Source organism: Trachypithecus francoisi, unplaced genomic scaffold (assembly GCF_009764315.1).
Source record: "Trachypithecus francoisi isolate TF-2019V2 unplaced genomic scaffold, Tfra_2.0 Lachesis_group20, whole genome shotgun sequence".
Lineage (NCBI taxonomy): Eukaryota > Metazoa > Chordata > Mammalia > Primates > Cercopithecidae > Trachypithecus > Trachypithecus francoisi.
This window is the reverse complement of record NW_022681466.1, coordinates 23,563,592-23,582,034: the sequence shown is the minus strand read 5'-3', so window position 1 is coordinate 23,582,034 and position 18,443 is coordinate 23,563,592. Positions and strand designations below refer to the sequence as shown.

At 49.7% G+C, this 18,443-nt stretch overlaps 1 protein-coding gene and 1 non-coding gene across 2 annotated transcripts; both read left to right on the top strand.

Moving 5' to 3' along the window:
• The first annotated feature begins 3,968 nt into the window (after positions 1-3,968).
• GIP (gastric inhibitory polypeptide) lies at positions 3,969-13,999 on the top strand. Its single transcript, XM_033183370.1, has 6 exons — positions 3,969-4,048; positions 5,300-5,406; positions 8,431-8,601; positions 11,134-11,226; positions 11,969-12,070; positions 13,834-13,999. Exons 2-6 carry the CDS (start codon positions 5,321-5,323, stop codon positions 13,841-13,843), a joined length of 462 nt encoding a protein of 153 aa, XP_033039261.1. The 5' UTR covers positions 3,969-4,048; positions 5,300-5,320; the 3' UTR covers positions 13,844-13,999.
• Positions 14,000-15,816: 1,817 nt separating this feature from the next.
• On the top strand, positions 15,817-15,920 carry LOC117068117. Its single transcript, XR_004430979.1, has one exon. It is a non-coding gene; the product is annotated as a small nucleolar RNA U13 (small nucleolar RNA).
• Positions 15,921-18,443: the final 2,523 nt, after the last annotated feature.

Sequence of the window (18,443 nt, the reverse complement as noted above, 5' to 3'; positions counted from 1 at the left end):
AGAGCTGGGCCGGAATGTCTGCACCAGCGAGGGGAATGGGGATGGTGGTGGGGGTGGCGGTGAGTCACCAGTGGGGACTGGAAGAGCAAGCAAACCCCAGATGCTCTTCTGCTGTTACAGTTCTCATTCCTGACAGCCCAATCAGAACCCAGGAAGGGCTGGGAAATGGGACCTGGGGTTCTCTTGCGATGGTGCTGCCCATCACCCCTTCTCTGAATCTCACTCCGTTGATTACCTAACTCTTGTAACTCCTCAGAAACCCCCCAACCCAACCCAACACACTCTTTCTTTTTGTTGGCGGGGAATGGAGTCTCGCTCTGTCGCCCAGGTTGGAGTGCAGTGGAGCAATCTCGGCTCACTGAAACTTCTGCCTCCTGTGTTCAAGTGATTCTTCTGCCTCAGCCTCCCAAGTAGTTGGGACTATCAGCATGTGCTACCACACCCGGCTAATTTTCATATTATTAGTAGAGACGGGGTTTTACTATATTGGCCAGGCTGGTCTCGAACTCCTGACCTTGTGATCTGCCCTCCGTGGCCTACCAAAGTGCTGGGATTACAGGCGTGAGCCACTGTGCCCGGCCCCCACACACTCTTTCTACCTGTGTGGGTGTTGGACTAGTTGGGGTGTACTCCTGATCCCCATCCCCTGTGTCCTCTCTGACCCCTCACATGCTAGCAATTCTCCACAGTGAAATTGGAAGAGGGAGGCTCTGAAATTAGCCTCCCCATCCCCAACCGCAAACCTGCACAGAACTCTGCACACCAGGGCGCTTCTCCTTATGGTGTGGACAGGCTGGCTGAACTGCCAGCTGGATTTATTGAACGATTTTGATCAAGTCCAGCAGGCCCTTCCAATCCTCAGAAACTTTCTGGGGTCATCTTCGATTTCCTGCCTCCCAATATGCCTTTTGGGGGAGCTGTGGAACCCCCTAGGAGTTTGGCTTCATCTCTGATCTCCCCTGGCCCTCCCCACATGTTCTGTTGCTTCTGGGGAGTGTGGAACTTACAGACTTGAGCAGGAGCTCTGGGCTTGGGGGCCCTCCCCTTATTCCCTGTTCCTGTCTATCCTGCTCTTCCCTGCCTACAGGGTCCAGGCCATATTCTCTCTTGTCTGTCCACTGCAGAGCAGGAGGGCCAAAGATCAAAGAGAAATTGGGATGGGCTGCAGAGAAGGGGATGGGGTGGGGACTTAAAGTACACTGGCTTGTCCAGGCACGGTGGCTCATGCCTGTAATCTCAGCACTTTGGGAGGCCGAAGCGGGCAGATTACTTGAGGTCAGGAGCTCAAGACCAGCCTGGCCAACATGCTGAAACCCCATCTCTACTAAAAATACAAAAATTAGCCAGGCATGGTGGTTCTCGCTTGCAATCCCAGCTACTTGGGAGGCTGAGGCAGGAGAATTGCTTGAACCGGGAGGTGGAGGTTGCAGTGAGCCAAGATCGTGTCATTGCACTTCAGCCTGGGAGACAGAGTGAGACTCCGTCTCTAAATAAATAAATAAAATAAAGTACATTGGCCTTCAGAGCAGCCCACCCCAAAACAAATCCACAGAGTACAAGGCAGGGGCTCATGGCTGCTGGAGCCCATCAGAGTCTTCCTTGACTCCAATCTGGCCCCAGACTCAGGGTTCCCAGGGAATGCTGTCCACTTTTCTTGGATACCGCTGCCTCCAGGCAGGAGGTAGGTTTGGACACAAGCCCTTCTGAGCTCATTAACTTTGTTGCTCAGCAGAAAACAAGATCACAAGCAGCCCCCACATCTCCCTTGGAGGTCAAATCTGAATCGATGTCTAATCTCTGCCCATTGGTAGCTGGGAGATGGAATCTGGAGAGCTTGCTAAGGGAGGAGTTTTTCTAGATGGTGAAGAATGGGTGGGTATGCGGAGGAGGTTTCCAGGAGGCAGAGGTAAGTGACCCTCCTAGTCCAGGTACCTCTCATCCCACACACACACTTAATTTCATGCTGAATCTCCTCCTAGGCTAGGGTGTTCACCTGGAAAGGAAGGTGGCCTTCATTAGGACCTGGAGCTAATAGGCAGAGCACGAGCTTGGCTGTTTATGGTCCCAAGTACCCGTGGCGGCGGCAAAGGAGGAGCCTGGAAAGAAGGTCTTGGAGTTCTGCCAAAAATGCAATCTGTGCCCTAGCCCTTCTGGACTGAGAGCCCCTATGGACAGAGTCATGTGCTTAAATACTTGGAGAAAGGCAACGGGAGTATCCCAAGGAGTCTCCAGTCTGTGGGGGAGACATAGCCCTTAGCCTCAGAAAGCCTCAGTGTGCTGGGGGGCATCACCTCCAGCTCTCATCCTCTTCTCAGAGAGCCCCCAGGCAGATCAGGGACAGGAAGCCCCTGCCTTGTAGGGGTTCCTGTATAATAGAGAGGCACAGCATAACTCCAGGGTCCTCACTCTGATAGAAGAGACAGGATGACATACTTCTCTTGTACAGGACAGGAGGACATATGAGGAGAGGGGCTCCAAAATCTCTATGGATAGAGTTGTAGCTACCCCACCCTCCTCTGAGCCCGCGAGGTACAAACATGTCTCTTTCTCCCCCTATATCCTGCCCCTGAGCAGGAAGACAGCTTGAATGTACGTTCTCACTTTATCCAGCTGTCACTAGGAAACCCCCATCCTTCATGTTCCCTCAACGTTCTTGAGCCCTTGGGACACCTCTCTAGATAATGTGATGGGGGCATTGCCACATCACCAAAGCCATGTCCAGAGTTGGGGTTCAGATGACTGTGGACCTACTCTCTCCCACCCAGAAGTAGCCTATTGCCTTGTGGGAGTGTCCCCTGCCAGTTAGTGCCACCCTATCCCAAGTCTGTCCTCACTACAAGTACCCTTTTTTTCTTTTCTATTCTTTTTTTTTTTTTTTTTTTTTTGAGACGGAGTCTTGCTCTGTCACCCAGGCTGGAGTGCAGTGGTATGATCTTGGCTCACTGCAACCCCTGCTTCCCAGGTTCAAGTGATTCTCCTGCCTCAGCCTCCTGAGTAGCTGGACTACAGGCATGTGCCACCATGCCCGGCTAATTTTTTTTTTTTTTTTTTGAGATGGAGTCTCGCTTTGTTGCCCCAGCTGGAGTGCAGTGGCGCCATCTCGGCTCACTGCAACGTGCGCTTCCCGGGTTCACACCATTCTCCTGTCTCAGTCTCCTGAGTAGCTGGGACTACAGGCGCCCACCACCACACCTGGCTAATTTTTTGTATTTTTAGTAGAGACATGGTTTCACTGTGTTAGCAAGGATGGTCTTGATCTCCTGACCTCATGATCCACCCACCTCGGACTCCCAAAGTGCTGGGATTACAGGTGTGAGCCACTGCGCCCAGCCCCCTTTCTTTTTTCTTTTCTTTTTTTTTTTTTTGAGACAGAATCTCGCTTTGTTGCCCATGCTGGAGTGTAGTGAACTCGACTCACTGCAACTTCTGCCTCCCAGGTTCAAGTGATTCTCTTGCCTCAGCCTCCCGAGTAGCTGTGATTACAGCTGTGCACCACCATGCCCGACTAATTTTTGTATTTTTAGTAGAGACAGGGTTTCAGCATGTTGGCCAGGCTGGTCTCGAACACCCTGACCTCAGGTGATCCACCTGTCTCAGCCTCCCAAGTGCTGGGATTACAGGCGTGATTCATTGTGCCTGGCCTATAAGTACCCTTTCTAACTGAGGGCAACTGTAAAGGAAGTAGGGCATAGAAGAAGAGTAGTGGGCCCTTTGCCCAGAAGAGAGGAGGAGGAAGAAAAAAGGGGATACTTAGGGTACCCTACCCACAGGCAAGCCCCAGACAACAGCTGGAGATAGCCAAATGTTAATCACCAATTAGCACAGTTCAGGTGGAAAGGGCAACTCTATTATGTGTAAAATGGACTTAATGTGGCAGGAGCTGTGGGCTTAATTTCTTGAGATAAGATGCTTTTAGGCTAATCAGCAGGTCTATGCCTAATATAAAGGAGCTGGGGCCTGATTTCTTCAGCAGGCTCAGAAGGTCCAGAAGGCAGGGAAAGGAGACCCCTATCTGTCCTTCTTCTGGAAGAGCTGGAAAGGAAGTCTGGTAAGAGAAGTGGAGACAGGGATGGATGAGATGACCTGAGAGTGGGTGGATCTTGGCAACCCTGAGATGCTCAGCAGCCCTGGCATCTTACTTTTCTCTTCCTCTATATGAGACGTGAGAAGATAGCCAGGTGTGGTGCCTCATGCCTGTAATCCCAAAACTTTGGGAGCCGAGGTAGGAGGATCATTTGAGCACAGGAGTTCAAGACCAGCCTGGGCAATAGAGGGAAACTCGATCTCTATACAAAATTTAAAAAATTAGCTGGCCATGGTTGTACATGCCTGTGGTGCTAGGTACTTGGGAGGGTGAAGTGAGAGTTTTGCCTGAGCCAAGGAGGTTGAGGCTGCAGTGAGCCATGATTGTGTCACTGCACTCCAACCTGGGTGACAGAGCGAAACCCTTTCTCAAAAAAAGAGAAAGAGAAATGAGAAGCTAGCCCTGATGGTTTGTTTGTTTGTTTGTTTAGAGATGGAGTCTCGCTCTGTCACCCAGGCTGGAGTGCACTGGCCCGATCTTGGCTCACTGCAACCTCTTCCTCCCAGGTTCAAGCGATTCTTGTGCCTCAGCCTGCTGAATAGCTGGGATTACAGGCGCACACCACCACACCTGACTAATTTTTGTCTTATGTAGAGACAGGATTTCACCATGTCGGCCAGGCTGGTCTCAAACTCCTGATCTCAAGTGATCCACCCACCTGGGCTTCCCAAAGTGCTGGGATTACAGGCATGAACCACTACACTCAGCCTGGTCCATCTCTTGGTCAGGTTCCATGTCCCTTCTAGTCACTAACTCCAGCACACAGCACCCCTCACCTTCCCCCAAGGTGTTGCCCCAGGCTCTTAGAAAAAGTTCAAAGTGGCCCAATGCGATGGCGCACGCCTGTAATCCCAGCACTTTGGGAGGCCCAGGTGGGCGAATCACGAGGTCAGGAGTTCGAGACCAGCTTGGCCAATATGGTGAAACCCTGTCTCTACTAAAAATACAAAAATTAGCCAGGCGTGGCAGCACATACCTGTAGTCCAGGCTACTCGGGAGCCTGAGGCAGAAGAATGGCTTGAACCCAGGAGGTGGAGATTGCAGTGAGCCAAGATTGTACCACTGCACTCCTGTCTGGACAACAGAGCAAGACTCCGTCTCAAAAAAAAAGAAAAGGAAAAGAAAAGGTCCAAACCTCAAGGCTTTGCCCCTCCCCAGCTTTCAGAGCCCCTACTGGTTGCTCTCTCAGCATGTCCTGGCTTTTTTCTGTCTTAGCTCAGGAAATAACCTTGGAAGATGGTGGCCATGAAGACCTTCGCTCTGCTGCTGCTGTCCCTGTTCCTGGCAGTGGGACGAGGAGAGAAGAAGGAGGGTCACTCCAGGTAGGAGTGGTGAGAGGGAAGGGATGGGGAAGAGGAGGAGCTAGGATGACAGGTTCTGGATTTGTTTCAAGTGGGAGGTGAGAAAGGGACGGAATCCAGGCTAAGAAGTAGGAAGCTCCAGGGAAATACCTGCCGGCAATGTGAGTGCAAAGTGAGCACTGAGCCAGAGAGGATTTATTGTGTGCCACTGTTACAGTGGGAGAGACTATGGTTAGATCTCTGGAGGGACTTCCTGGTGGTTAATTGTCCGAAGACGAGTCTCCCTTCCCAATGAATGCTTTATTCATTTATGCCTGTTTGCTTCTTTCTTTTCTTCTTTTTTATTTTTTTGAGACAGAATCTTGCTCTGTCGCCCAGACTGGAGTGCAGTGGTGTTATCACAGCTCACTGCAGCCTCTGCCTGCCAGGCTCAAGTATCCTCCCACCTCAGCCTCCCGAGCAGCTAGGGCCACAGGCGTGAACCAACATGCTCGGCTACTTTTTGAATTTTTTGTAGAGATGAGGTTTCGCCATGTTACCCAGGCTTATGAACATTCTTTCTTTTTTTTTTTTTTTGAGATGGAATCTCGCTCTGTCACCCAGGCCGGAGTGTGGTGGCATAATCTCAGCTCACTGCAACCTCTCCCTCCTGAGTTCAAGCAATATTCTCTGCCTCAGCCTTCCCGAGTAGCTGGGATTACAGGTGCCTGGCAACACACTTGGCTAATTTTTGTATTTTTAGTAGAGATGGGGTTTCACTATGTGGGCCAGGCTGATCTTGAACTCCTGACCTCAGATGATCTCTCTGCCTGAGCCTCCCAAAGTGCTGGGATTGAAGGCATGTAATCCTGTGCCCGGGCTTTTTTTTTTTTTTTTTTTTTTTTGAGTCGGAGTCTCACTCTGTCGCCTAGGCTGGAGTGCAGTGGTGCAGTCTTGGCTCACTGTATCCTCTGCCTCTCCGGATCAAGCAATTCTCCTGCCTCAGCCTGGGATTACGGGCACCTACCACCATACCCAGCTAATTTTTTGTGTATTTTTAGTAGAGACGGGGTTTTGCCATGTTGGCCAGGCTGGTCTTGAACTCCTGTCCTCAAATCATCCACCCGCCTCAGCCTCCCAAAGTGCTGGGATTACAGGCGTGAGCCACAATGCCCGGCCACTATGCATGCTTTCAATCAAATTTTAGAGAGGGCCTCCTCTGTACCAGGCACAAGGGATGTATGTGAACATTGGTCCACAAATGCCTCCTGCCTTCATGAAGCACACAGACCCAAGGGGGAAATAAACCAAGAACCATATAGGCATGTTGCAAATCATCATGAGTACTGTGTGGAAAAGCGGAGAATATGACCAGCGAATATAGCAGGGGGCTCAGACTGTGTTTCCAGGACCAAGAAATAACTAGTTTGAGTAGAGTTGGGCTTTCTCAGGTGCAAGGACAAACCATATGCCCACATAAATTTGGCATATGTAATTTGTAAATTTGAGGCACAGATGTCAGAACACGTACAAGAAGAGAACAGTATCATGTAGATGTTTCTTTCTTTTTTTTTTTTTGAGATAGAGTCTCGCTCTGTTGCCCAGGCTGGGGTGCAGTGGCTCAATCTCGGCTCACTGCAACCTCCGCCTCTCGTGTTCAATCTATTCTCTGCCTTAGCCTCTCAAGCAGCTGGGATTACAGGCACCCACCACCACGCCCTGCTAATTTTTGTATTTTTAGTAGAGATGGGGGTTTCACCATCTTGGCCATGCTGGTCTTGAACTCCTGACCTTGTGATCCACCTGCCTGGGCCTCCGAAAGTGCTGGGATTACAGGCGTGAGCTACTGCGCCTGGCCCGTATCACATACATGTTAAGAACATAGATCTGAGCCCAGATGGCCTGGGGTAAATCCTGGATCTGTTACCTATACGGAGTGGCAGATAATAAGATAATAATAAGGTAATCTCTGCACCTTGGTTTCTCCACTCACAAAATGGGGATATAACTAGAACCCACCTCATAGGATGTTGTGAGGATGAAATTATTTTATGGATTCAAGGGCTTATAAAGTGCCAGAGTCACAGTCAGTGCTTTTGTATGAGTTGACTATTATTACGGAATGTGAACCAAGAAATTGAATCAGGAAGGGCCAGGGCAGGAGGAATAAAGGAGGGAATTGTGTGACTCAGTCCTTTCAGATCGAGGGGGGACCTCGATCCCTTTTTTTTTTTTGAGATGGAGTCTTGCTTTGTCACCTAGGCTGGAGTGTAGTGGTGTGATCTCAGCTCACTGCAAGCTGTGCCTCCTGGGTTCATGCCATTCTCCTGCCTCAGCCTCCCAAGTAGCTGGAACTACAGGCGCCCACCACCACGCCCGGCTAATTTTTTTGTCTTTTTAGTAGAGACGGGGTTTCACTGTGTTAGCCAGGATGGTCTTGATCTCCTTACTTCATGATCCGCCCGCCTTGGCCTCCCAAAGTGCTAGAATTACAGGTTGTGAGCCACTGCGCCCAGCTTTCTTTCTTTTTTTTTTTTTTTTTTGAGACAAAGTTTCACTCTTGCTCCCTAGGCTGGAGTGCAATGGCACAATTTCGGCTCACTGCAACCTCCACCTCCCGGTTTCAAGTGATTCTCCTGCCTCAGCCTCCTGAATAGCTGGGATTACAGGCATGTGCCACCACACCTGGCTAAATTTTGTATTTTTAGTAGAGACGGGATTTCTCCATGTTGGTCAGGCTGGTCTCGATCCCGACCTCAGGTGATCAGCCTGCCTTGGCCTCCCAAAGTGTAGGGATTACAGGCATGAGCCACCGCGCCTGGCCCCTGATCCCTTTTTGGCCAGAATCTAGAGCCACACACACTGAGGCTACAGGAAGTAGGCCCTGGAGCTGAGGATAAAGCCTGGGGTGGGGTGGGGTGGGGTGGGGGAGTGGATCTGCAGGGAGTCTCCATAAAAACGGACTCGTTTGTTTTCAAGCGTCTGCCTGCTGTTAGTGATAGTCATTTATCCTAGCATTGTGATTCTCCCCCCATCTCTGCCCCTTCTCTGCACCCTTATTTCCAGCCTTCTCCCCTCCCTGCCTGTCGGATCTCATGCTAAGGTGAGCAGCCCTCAACCTCGAGGCCCCAGGTACGCTGAAGGGACTTTCATCAGTGACTATAGTATTGCCATGGACAAGATTCACCAACAAGACTTCATAAACTGGCTGCTGGCCCAAAAGGGGAAGAAGAATGAGTGAGTTGTTGCTTATGCTCCTCCTGTTCCCTGTGCTGGGCTCTGGGCTCTGCCTTCCTACCTTCAGAGGAGGCCATCGGCTGTGGCCACACAGGCCACGTGATGCACAACCCCAGGCGGCATCTTTCTTTTTCTTCTTTCTTTTCTTTTCTTTTTTTTTTTGAGACAGAGTTTTGCTCTTGTTGCCCAGGCTGGAGTGCAATAGCACAATCTTGGCTCACCACAACCTCCACCTCCTGGATTCAAGCGATTCTCCTGCCTCAGCCTCCCGAGTAGCTAGGATTACAGGCATGCATCACCATGCCCAGCTAATTTTTATTTTTTTTTCTTTTGAGATGAAGTGTAGCTCTGTTGCCGAGGCTAGAGTGCAGTGGCTCGATTTTGGCTCACTGCAACCTCCGCCTCCTGGGTTCAAGCGATTCTTCTGCCTCAGCCTCCTGAGTAGCTGGGACTACAGGCGTGTGCCACCATGCCTGGCTAATTTTTTTTTTTTTTTTTTTTTTTTAGTAGAGACAGGGTTTCACCATGCTGACCAGTCTGGTTCTCGAACTCCTGACCTCATGATCCACCTGCCTCAGCCTCCCAAAGTGCTGGGATTATAGGCATGAGCCACCGTGCCTGGCCTAATTTTGTATTTTTAGTAGAGATGGGGTTTCTCCATGTTGGTCAGGCTGGTCTCGAACTCCTGACCTCAGGTGATCTACCTGCCTTGGCCTCCCAAAGTGCTGGGATTACACTCGTGAGCCACTGCACCCACCCTGGGTGGCACCTTTCACTAGGCAAGGATGGGGAGTTAGACATGGTAGCTCTGGCCAGGACCCTGACTTGGGCACTAGTCTAGGCTAGGGGTAGGGACCAGGGCTATTCCCTAATCCTTTACTTCTTTTATTTTTCCCTCTTTTTTTTTTTTTTTTTTTTTTTTGAGATGGAGTCTCGCTCTGTCGCCCAGGCTGGAGTGCGGTGGCACGATCTCGGCTCACTGCAAGCTCGGCCTCCCGGGTTCATGCCATTCTCCTGCCTCAGCCTCCCGAGTAGCTGGGACTACAGGCGCCCACCATGCACGGCTAATTTTTTTGTATTTTTTTAGTAGAGACGGGGTTTCACCATGTTAGCCAGGATGGTCTCGATCTCCTGACCCTGTGATCTGCCCGCCTTGGCCTCCCAAAGTGCTAGGATTACAGGCGTGAGCCACCGCGCCCAGCCTCCCTTCTTTTTTTGAGACAGGATCTCTCTCTGTCACCCAGACTGGAGTGCAGCGGCACCATCATGGCTCACTGTAGCCTTGACCTCCTGGGCTCAAGCAATCCTCCCACCTCAGCCTCCCAAGTAGTTGTGACTACAGCCTCACAACACCATGCCTGGCTAATTTTTAAAATTATTTGTAGAGACAGAGTCTTACTATGTTGCCCAGGCTATTCTCAAACTCCTGGGCTTAAGTGATCCCCACTCACATTGGCCTCCCAAAGTGCTGAGATTACAATTGTGAGCCACTGTGCTGGCCCTAATCCTTTACTTCTAAGGGAAGGAGTCAGAAGATGTATGGGAGCTCAGAGAGGAGCCCCAGGGGTCTGAGGATGAAGGGAGGGAGAGATGAGCTCCTAATGACTGCTTGCTTGGCGATGGCCACTTCAGACTTTGAAAACAGGATTGGCTAGGGCCGGGCCCAGTAGCTCACACCTGTAATCCCAGCACTTTGGGAGGCTGAGGCGGGCAGATCATGAGGTCAGGAGATTGAGGCCCTCCTGGCCAACATGGTGAAACCCCGTCTCTACTAAAAATACAAAGATTTAGCTGGGTGTGGTGGCACATGCCTGTAATTCCAGCTACTCAGGAGGCTGAGGCATGATAATTGCTTGAACCCTGGAGGCGGACGTTGCAGTGAGCTGAGATCGCACCACTGTACCCCAGCCTGGCAACAGAGTGAGACTCTGTCTCAAAAAAAAAAAAAAAGGAAAGAAAATAGGATTGGCTGTGCACCGTGGCTCACGCCTGTAATCCCAACACTTTGGGAGGCCCAGGTGGGTGGATTGTTTGAGCCCATGAGTTCATTCGAGACCAGCCTGGGCAACATGGCAAACAAAAAGTACAAAAATTAGCTGGGTGTGGTGTGGTAATGCCTGCCTGTAGTTTCAGCTACTCGGGAGGCTGAGATGGGAAGATGGCTTCAGCCTGGGAGGCAAAGGTTGCAGTGAGCCGAGATGGTGCCCCTGCACTCCAGTCTGGGCAATACAGCCAGACCCTATCTCTCTCTCTCTCACACACACACACACACACACACACACACACACACACACAAAAGTGAAGAGAAGATGAACTGTCCTTATCCTTCTCCCTGCTCTATGCCAAGTCTCTTTCCCCGCTTGGTAGATTTTGAAAAGCTGTTCACTGGTGGAGGCAGCTGAAGACCACCATTGGGTGGGCTTGAGTGGAGAAAGGTACCCTCTGCTTTTGGGGTTGAGGTACTAAAAGATTCAAGAGTCTCTAGACTGGAGTCTCCACAGCTTGCCCGCTCTCTAATCTTTATCTTCCCAGCTGGAAACACAACATCACCCAGAGGGAGGCTCGGGCACTCCAGCTGGCCAGTCAAGCTAATAGGAAGGAGGAGGAGGCAGTGGAGCCACAGAGGTGAGTCAAGGCGCAGAGGGAAGGGAGGCAGCCGAGCCTCCTGCCCCGCTCCCACCTCATTGTTCCCTCTCCCTGACCCCAGAGCAGAGCAAGGACCCGTGATAAGCATCCTCTTCCTCTCAAGAGTTCAAAGAGGGGTCTTCATTGAGCAAACTCCTGGAGGTCAGCCCAAGCTTAAGGAAGAAGCCTTGGAGGAACAGGGGAGGGGTGCCAGGAGGGGTTTCAGGGACAGGGTTTCTAAGATTGATGACTTCATACACAGCAGAGTCACTGAGTCAGGAGAAGGGCAGGAAAGAAGAGACCTCAGGTTCTGGCCTCACCACCTCTCCCTGCCAAACTTCGGGAAGGCTGTTTGTGAAAGAGTGGGGGATCTTCCCAGGCCCACTCCCCTGAAATCAATTATCCCCTCTCTGAATGGCACAGGTCATTTCAAAAAGTGAATGTGCCCAAAGTACTCTCTGCATTCTGGAACACTTGCAGAGGTGGATGGGCGGAATATCTCACACCAGAATTCTGTTTGACTCTCCCTGTAGGAAGAGTCCCTATTCCTCAGGCAGGCAGCGCTGGGTGGGGCTGGCAGAAAGGAGGCTCCAGATCTCAGAGCTGAGCCAACAGAGAGGCAGCTGTGTTGGCTCCCTCCCCCCATCCGTGGCTGCCCCTCAGTGGTGTCCCCAGTCCTGTGTTTACTCTCTTTGGGCGCGGCTCAGGCTAAAACAGTCAGCCAGAGGCTGTTACCTTGCAGCTCCCCACCCAAGAACCCCAGCGATGAAGATTTGCTGCGGGACTTGCTGATTCAAGAGCTGTTGGCCTGCTTGGTGGATCAGAAAAACCTCTGCAGGTGCAGGTAGGGGAACGTGGTGTTGCACAGCAGTTCTAACTTGAGCTTGGGCATCAGACATGGATTCAGATCTTTGCCCCTCCACATGCTGGCTGTTTACGTAGCCTTTCTGAACCTCAATGTTTTCATTAAAATCAGAGGTATAGAATCATTTAACGGGATGTTGTGAGCTTTAAGTAAGAGAATGCAAGTGGAAAAATACAAAGAAAAAAACTAAAGAAAAATAAAGACAATTCAAATGGAGACCTGAGGGCCACCTTTGAGGAATAATAAGAGCTCTGCAAGGTTAGCAGCTCTGATTACTATTTGTTCTTTCTCACTCCTCCAGGTGAGGTGCTGCTCTCCCCTGCCTATCCCTACCCACTGAGCTGAGCCCATCCTTTGCCCTGCCTGTCCCCAGTCCTACCCACCGAGCTGAGCCCCATCCTGTTCTCAGCTTTCCCTCTTGTACCCTTGGGCCATGGCACCTTCCTGGTGATGGGAAACTGCATAGTTGGAGGCATGTTTCCTTTCTCTGTGGCCATTGGTGGCTTCAATGGTCTCTTGAATCCACCTCATCAGCTAGAAAATTCTTCAGTCCATTCCTTATGTCTCAGAATTGAGGGACTAAATATTATGAAGAGACCTGTCCTCCTAAAGGGTGAGACAGGATCCTCATGATGCAGACAGGGGGGCACGGAAACCAAAACACTTCAGACACTGATACTGAGCAGCTAGGGAGGGATTGAGGGAGCAAATCTGGAACAGGAACCTCAGGAGGGGAAGAAGGGACAGGAGCGTGAGTAGATCCATGAAGAGGGTGTGAGAAAATCTCCGTAGGAAGGTGGGTAACGGTCTCTGTACTTTTGTGAATTATTCAGATTACTTATCATTAAAATGGTGATTTGATGGGGCAAAGGTGGGAGCACTGCTTGAGGCCAGGAGTTCAAGACTGCAGTGATCTATGATTACATCCGTAAATAGTCACCGCACTCCAGTTTGGGCACCACAGTGAGACTATCTCTTAAAAAATAAGTAAAATTGGCCGGGCGCGGTGGCTCAAGCCTGTAATCCCAGCACTTTGGGAGGCCGAGAAGGGCGGATCACGAGGTCAGGAGATCGAGACCATCCTGGCTAACCCGGTGAAACCCCGTCTCTACTAAAAAATACAAAAAACTAGCTGGGCAAGGTGGCGGGCGCCTGTAATCCCAGCTACTTGGGAGGCTGAGGCAGGAGAATGGCGTAAACCCGGGACGCGGAGCTTGCAGTGAGCTGAGATCCGGCCACTGCACTCCAGCCTGGGCGACAGAGCAAGACTCCGTCTCAAAAAAAAAAAAAAAAAAAAAGTAAAATGAGGCCGGGCACAGTGGCTCAAGCCTGTAATCCCAGCACTTTGGGAGGCCAAGGCGGGCAGATCACGAGGTCAGGACATCAAGACCATCCTGGCTAACACGGTGAAACCCCGTCTCTACTAAAAATACAAAAAATTAGCCGAGCATGGAGGCGGGAGCCTGTAGTCCCAGCTACTCGGGAGGCTGAGGCAGGAGAATGACATGAACCCGGGAGGTGAAGCTTGCAGTGAGCTGAGATTGCGCCACTGCACTCCAGCCTGGGTGACAGAGAGAGACTCCATCTCAAAAAAAATAAAAAAAAGTAAATTGATAAAAATTAAAATATTTAAAAAGGTGATTTGAAGGTAGGAGGGGTTCAACAATGGCTGGGTCCCAGGATAAACGTGCTTGGCCAACTCCAAGTCCATAACTTTCCTCTCCTTTCCCCACTCTCCCCAGGTCTCGGTGACTGACCACACCCAGCTCAGGACTGGATTCTGCCCTTCACTTAGCTCCTGCCTCAGCCCCACTCCAGAATAGCCAAGAGAAGCCAAACCAATAAAGTTTATGCTGAGATAAGTCGAGTGCATTGTGAAAATTTATTCAAATGACTACTGAGCACTAACAGGGCATGTTTGTCTTTGTGTATCTCTGTGTGTGTGGGCACCACCCAGTGGAAAGGAAATATGGTCTGGGCATGGTGGTATATGCCTGTAATCCCAATACTCTGGGAGGCTGAGTCTGGAGGATTGCTTAACCCCAGAAGTTCCAGTCCAGCCTGAGTAACAGAGTGAGACCCCATCTTTGTTTTGTTTTGTTTTTTTTCTTTTTTTTGAGATGGAGTCTCACTCTGTCGTCCAGGCTGGAGTGCAATGGTGCAATCTCAGCTCACTGCAACCTCCGTCTCCTGGGTTCAAGCGATTCTTCTGCCCCAGCCTCCTGAGTAGCTGGGATTACAGGCGCCCTCCACCATGCGTGGCTAATTTTTTTTTTTTTTTGAGATGGAGTCTCGCTCTTGTTACCCAGGCTGGATGGAGTGCAATGATGAGCTCTCTGCTCATTGCAACCTCTGCCTCCCAGGTTCAATTGATTCTCTTGCCTCAGCCTCCCGAATAGCTGGGATTACAGGCATGTGCCACCACACCGGGCTAATTTTGTATTTTCAGTAGGGTTTCTCCATGTTGGTCAGGCTGGTCTTGAACTCCTGACCTCAAGTGATCCACCCACCTCCACCTCCCAAAGTGCTGGGATTACAGGTGTAAGCCACCGTGCCCACCCTAATTTTTGTAGTTTTAGTAGAGATGAGGTTTCGCCATGTTGCCAGGCTGGTCTTGAACTCCTGACCTCAGGTGATCCGCCTGCCTCGGCCTCCCAAACTGCTGGGATTACAGACATGAGACATCGTACCTGCTGGAGACCCCATCTTTAAAATAAAAAAAGAAAAGAGGGCCTGGTGTGGCGCAAGCCCGTCATCCCACCACTTTTGGAGCTTGAAGTGGGCAGATCACCTGAGGTCAGGAGTTTGAGACCAGCCTGGGCAACATGGAGAAACCTCGTCTCTACTAAATATACAAAAATTAGCTGGGCATGATGACAGGCACCTGTAGTCCCAGCTATTCGTGAGGCTGAGGCACGAGAATCGCTTTGACCCAGGAGATGGAGGTTGCAGTGAGCTGAGATTGCACCACTGCACTCCAACCTGGGTAACAGAGCAAGACTCTGTCATGCACAAAAAAAAAAGAAAAGAAAAGAAAAGAAAAGGATCATTTGAGGTCAGGAATTCAAGACCAGCCTGGCCAACATGGTGAAACCCTGTTTCTACTAAAAATACAAAAAAAAAAAAAAAAAAAAAGAGCCAAGCATGGTGGTACATGCTTGTAATCCCAGCTAATTGAGAGGTTGAAGCACGAGAATCGCTTGAACCCAGAAAGTGGAGGTTGCATTGAGCCGAGATCACACCACTGCACTACATCCAGCCTGGGTAACAGAGTGAGACCCTGTGTCCAAAAAAAAAAAAAAAAAAGAAAGAAAGCAAGAAAAGGAAATAACAGTTTTTACTTGCATCTGTTAATTCATCTATTTATTCTACAAACACTTATTGGAAAGTTAATATTGGCAGGGCTGTGCTAAACACTGTATATACAGCAATGAAGCAAATGGACACAATCCTTGCCCCCGAAGAGCTTAAAGTCTGGTGACAAAGAAAGACCTCTAGTTTTTCTGTGGTTTTGTGTGTTTTTCTGGGAGAGTCTTGCTGTGTTACCCACGCTGGGGTACAGTGCTGTAATCATAGCTCACTGCAACCCCAAGCTCCTGGGCTCAAGCGATCTTGCCACTTCAGCCTCCCGAGTAGCTGGAAAAAGTTGGGACTACAGGCACACGTCCAGGTAACTAAAAAAAAAAAAAAAAAAAAAATGTATAGAGAAAAGTTCTGATCCTCTGATACTTTTGTAACGCATGAGTGTGATGATTGGGTGTTCACGGGCATGTGTGAGATGTGCCACCCTTGAACCTTGTTACAATGTTGGCACATTACCCTTCTGACATGAAGAAAAGAAAAAAAGAGAAAAAAGGAGTCTCAGCCAGGCATGGTGGCTCATGCCTGTAATCCCAGCACTTCGGGAGGCCAAGGCAGGTGGATCACCTGAGGTCAGGAGTTTGAGACCAGCCTGGACAACATGGCGAAACCCCATCTCTACAAAAATACAAAAAAAATTAGCCAGGCATGACAGTGGGTGCCTGAAATCCCAGCTACTCAGGAGGCTGAGGCGGGAGAATGGCGTGAACCTAGGAGGAGGAGCCTGCAGTGAGCCGAGATTGTACCACTGCACCCCAGCCTGGGTGACAGAGTGAGACTCCGTCTCAAAAAAAAAAAAAGAAAAAGAAAAAAGGAGTCTCCCCATCTGGTTCAGAATGGTCTTGAACATCTGGCCTCAAGTGATCCTCTCGCCCCGGTCTCCCAAAGTGTTAGGATTACGGGATGTGGGCTGCTGTGCCAGGCCCAGACTTTCATTTTTATATTTATATACTTATTTAAAAGATCCTTGAGTCATAAAGACCTTCCTCTTTTTTTTTTTTTTGAAACAGAGTCTCGCTCTTGTCGCCCAGGCTGGAGTGCAATGGCGTGATCTCGGCTCACTGCAACCTCCGCCTCCTGGGTTCAAGTAATTCTCCTGTCTCAGCCTCACAAGTAGCTAGGATTACAAGTGTGCACCACCACACCCAGCTAATTTTTGTATTTTTAGTAGAGACAGATTTCACCATTTGGCCAGGCTGGTCTTGAACTCCTGACCTCAAGAAATCTGCTTGCTTCAGCCTCCCAAAGTAGTGGGATTACAGGTGTGAGCCACTGTATTACAGCCTGGGTGAGAGAGCAAGACTCTGTCAAAAATAAATAAATACATAAATACATACATACATACATAAAATAAAATAAAATAAAATCAGGGAGTGAGTGGCCAGGCGTGGTGTCTCATGCCTGTAATCCCAGCACTTTGGGAAGCCAAGGCAGGTGGATCACTTGAGGCCAGGAGTTCGAGAGCAGCCTAGCCAACATGGCAAAACCCTATCCCTACTAAAAATACAGAAAATTAGCTGAGTGTGGTGGCATACACCAGTATTCCCAGCTACTTAGGAGGCTGAGGCAGGAGAATCACTTGAATCTGGGAGGCGGAGGTTGCAGTGAGCTGAGATTGCAGCACTGCACTACAGCCTGGATGACAGTGAGACTTGATCTCCAAAAAAAAAATATATATATATATATACACACACACACACACACACACATACACACATACATATACATATACACACACACACACACACACACACATATATATTTATCATGGAGTGGGTTTCTTGCTCCAATCAGAGCTCCATCCTGTCTTCACTGCTCCTTATCCTCTGCTCTGGGAGGTCCAGGTAACTGTGCTGCAGCTTCTGTCACCCTGTGACCTGTAGATGTTGGGAGATCCATAGCTAAGACACCAGGACACCCCAGAAGCCTGGAAAGCAACTGCCTAGTGTACTCTTTTCCAATCCAGAGGATGGGCCATCAACCCACAAAAGACACAAAGCCCAGGACCAGCTGTAAAGCTCCTAAAGTCACTTGGCCAGGTTTCATTGTTTGTATTGTTGGTGTGGCCTCTGCTAACAAGCATAAAACAAATTAATGCAACCTGTCCACCCATGCCATGGAAATGACTACATCACCCCCTTCTCTACAGGCTGAGGAACCATCTTGGAAGAGGTGGGTGCATGAGATTGTATGAGCCGGATTAGATGAGTGGAGTGGTCACGAGAGGGACTTTATTTTAAATCCTAATCTGACATGTAATTTCTGATTTACCCAGAAGTGCCTCCAAAATGTCTATTTGATGTATTACGCTTTCTGTAGGAACACTTATTCACTGTAAGTTTCCTCCAAAACAACCCTTGATGCTGTTGCAGAAATCATAGGCTGTGAAGTTTGTAAACATCTATACATTCCTACCAAAGCACTTATACTTTTCCCCAGGATATAAGCCCTGGGTCTGGGGGTTGTTGTGTGGAGCTGTACCCGTCTTGTGGCCACCCAAGACCACCCTTCTGTCTGTAAGTTAACCTAATAAATTACCTAAAACCAAAATTAATAAATAAAATCAAATCAGGGAGAGAGTGGCAACCAGATTGGCCCAAGGGCTGGCAGTGAGCAAAATGGGGAGAACACAAGACAATGGGAGGGGTAGGATTGTGCCTCAAGGTATTCTGCTAATCAAACAAAACTCCTTTTTTTTGAGACAGAGTCTTGCTGTGTCACCCAGCCTACTTTAAATTTTATTTTATTTTATTTTATTTATTTTTATTTTTATTTTTTTGAGACGGAGTCTCGCTCTGTCGCCCAGGCTGGAGTGCAGTGGCCAGATCTCAGCTCACTGCAAGCTCCGCCTCCCGGGTTTACGCCATTCTCCTGCCTCAGCCTCCCGAGTAGCTGGGACTACAGGCGCCCGCCACCTCGCCCAGCTAGTTTTTTGTATTTTTTTAGTAGAGACGGGATTTCACAGTGTTAGCCAGGATGGTCTTGATCTCCT

Excerpts from the sequence above, each read along its gene's own strand:
- GIP (XM_033183370.1), top strand. The coding sequence starts at position 5,321 with ATGGTGGCCATGAAGACCTTCGCTCTGCTGCTGCTGTCCCTGTTCCTG. Across the intron at positions 5,407-8,430 it reads AAGAAGGAGGGTCACTCCAG|CCTTCTCCCCTCCCTGCCTG; the intron begins GTAGGAGTGGTG and ends CCTTATTTCCAG. Across the intron at positions 11,227-11,968 it reads GAGGCAGTGGAGCCACAGAG|CTCCCCACCCAAGAACCCCA; the intron begins GTGAGTCAAGGC and ends GTTACCTTGCAG.